Genomic DNA, 2,205 nt, shown 5'->3' on the forward strand with positions numbered 1-2,205 from the left:
CTTATGAGAACCAGGCTGAAAAACTTATGTGCACCCCTGTTTATATCATATTGCAGTGCAAAATATTTAGACTTATTTAACTACCCAATAAAAGAACTTGCTGTGGCTTTGTCTTTTTGTTTAGCTCTTGGATCTGTGTATACTGGATGTAAGAAGTGTGGAGTTCTCTTACGGCCTTCTTGCAGCTTCTGCACTCTTCCACTTCTCTTCTCTAGAGCTAGTGATGAAAGTTTCAGGTATGAATTTAACAGCTCTTGTGTGAATTTCTTCTCAACGGCTCTATGTATTTGAGCATGTATATCACAAAATTGGCTTAAGTGGTTGGAAGTGACCTTTGATTTATTTGGTTTCAGGGCTGAAGTGGTGTGACATGGAGGAGTGTGTGAGATGGATGGTCCCTTTCGCCATGTCAATCCATGAAGCAGGCAGCTCAGCCCTCAAGACATTCAAAGGAATAGCAGTGGATGATATGCACAATATCCAGACCCACGTGCCTTACATGGAATGGCTGGTAAGTTTACTTTGTTTTGAACTTGGCCACGACTACTTTGTCTAGTTTGTCTTAAATTGGGTTTTAATCTCAGGCCAGTTCACTTCAATCTGAATATTATATGTATATATAATTTGTGTGTGTGTATTTACGTACAAACGAAAATTGGGCTTAAACAGTAGCGTCTGTCTCGTTCTCACTACAGAATTTTGCATAAATTTGCCCCAGCCACAACATTTGTTTCTTTCACTTCCTCTAGCCTAAAGTTTTCTTGTTTCTTTTCTTATTTTTCAGGGAAAGGTGCACTCCTATCAGCTAGTGGACATTGAGAGCAGTCAGAGGTCTCCTGTTCCCTCTGGAGTGCTCACACCACCACCCAGCAGTGAAAAGCCCGAGAGCACAGTCTCCTGACTTCATTATGTATGGAATAGGACACAGCCCTGACAGATGAGTTTAAATGAAAATCAACAAATCAACGGCATTACAGGACAAACGCAAGCATCAGCTCACATGCATCAGCATAAGACTCAAGACCAAAAATGTCTTATGCTTCATTTTTTTCCCCCACGTGAGACTTGAAAGACATGAAATAATTTTTGTTTTAATGGTTTGGTGTTTTTATTTTTTTTTTAGTTAATGTATACTACCTGCCAAAATCTCAGAGCTGTTGCTGTCTCTGATTGCTGCTAAAATAGGGTGGGACTGGAGCAGATGGAAAGATGACCACAGAGATCCCCACACAAATATGGGCATGGGTTTCTGGGGCTCAGGTTGCCATTTGGACCAGCAAAATCCTGACAGGTTGTCATGGGGATGCGAGTCTCCACTGCCAGAAAGGACCAGAGAAATCACCAGCTTCAGAAGCTAGGACTCGAATTTTATATTTAAGATTTTCCACTGGTCGCCTCCTATGTGTTTGTAACCAAATTTGATAATTCGCTTTTTATAGGTTTGTTTTTAAACAAGATGCTGCTACATTTCTCTATATCATGTCTAAATAAAGCCACTGTCTCGGACAGTTTTAAGTATACTATGCTTATTGATTTCCTGATGTGTGTAAATGAACTAATTGTGTGAATTTTTACTTTCGTATTATAATATAAATAATATGAAATGTCTTTTAGACATTGTGTTATATTTTAATTAACTTTAACATTTTTGTTATTTAAAATAACCATTTGCTTTTCAAAAGAAAAACAAATTGGAAATTATTCATTTTTAACATGTTTGCGTTTAACAATTCTCGATTTGGCAGTGAAATGAGAGACGGATTAGCAACCAAATATATTAATGCATTACAAAAAGGAAAATAAATAAATGGTTTAAATATTCAACTATTTAATTTCCTAACAAGGCTGCATCCTGTAGTGTGTCTCATTAAACTTCATGGGGGAAAAACTCAAGCGTGTATAATTTGACATGCATGTACAGAAGCAGCTCAGTTTGGCTGTTAATGAAACTTGGAATAATTGAATTATGAGTAGCCTTATATATAAATTGGTCTGATTATCGAAAAGCAATCCATGCAGATTGGAGAAAAAAAAGTACCCTTGCGGGCGGTTTTACAGCACGAGTCAATAATAGCAGATGCGCTGAAGTGCTGGATCATCTTAAGAGATCTATGAAATGTCGCAAAATGGTGAACAGGGCCTGTAATGGCTGTCTCGCTTGTGCATCTACATACACAGTGCCCTCTGCTTGCAGTCTGAGAACGA

General features: G+C 38.1%; 1 protein-coding gene across 1 annotated transcript; it reads left to right on the plus strand.

Moving 5' to 3' along the window:
- The first annotated feature begins 128 nt into the window (after positions 1-128).
- LOC107683208 (G1/S-specific cyclin-E1-like) lies at positions 129-1,447 on the plus strand. The gene is made up of 4 exons (XM_016479277.1): positions 129-236; positions 354-511; positions 785-1,058; positions 1,124-1,447. Exons 1-3 carry the CDS (start codon positions 224-226, stop codon positions 899-901), a joined length of 288 nt encoding a protein of 95 aa, XP_016334763.1. The 5' UTR covers positions 129-223; the 3' UTR covers positions 902-1,058; positions 1,124-1,447.
- Positions 1,448-2,205: the final 758 nt, after the last annotated feature.

The sequence above is a fragment of the Sinocyclocheilus anshuiensis genome, unplaced genomic scaffold (assembly GCF_001515605.1).
Source record: "Sinocyclocheilus anshuiensis isolate Anshui unplaced genomic scaffold, SAMN03320099.WGS_v1.1 C33045159, whole genome shotgun sequence".
Classification (NCBI taxonomy): domain Eukaryota; kingdom Metazoa; phylum Chordata; class Actinopteri; order Cypriniformes; family Cyprinidae; genus Sinocyclocheilus; species Sinocyclocheilus anshuiensis.

Excerpts from the sequence above, each read along its gene's own strand:
- LOC107683208 (XM_016479277.1), top strand. Across the intron at positions 512-784 it reads TGCCTTACATGGAATGGCTG|GGAAAGGTGCACTCCTATCA; the intron begins GTAAGTTTACTT and ends CTTATTTTTCAG.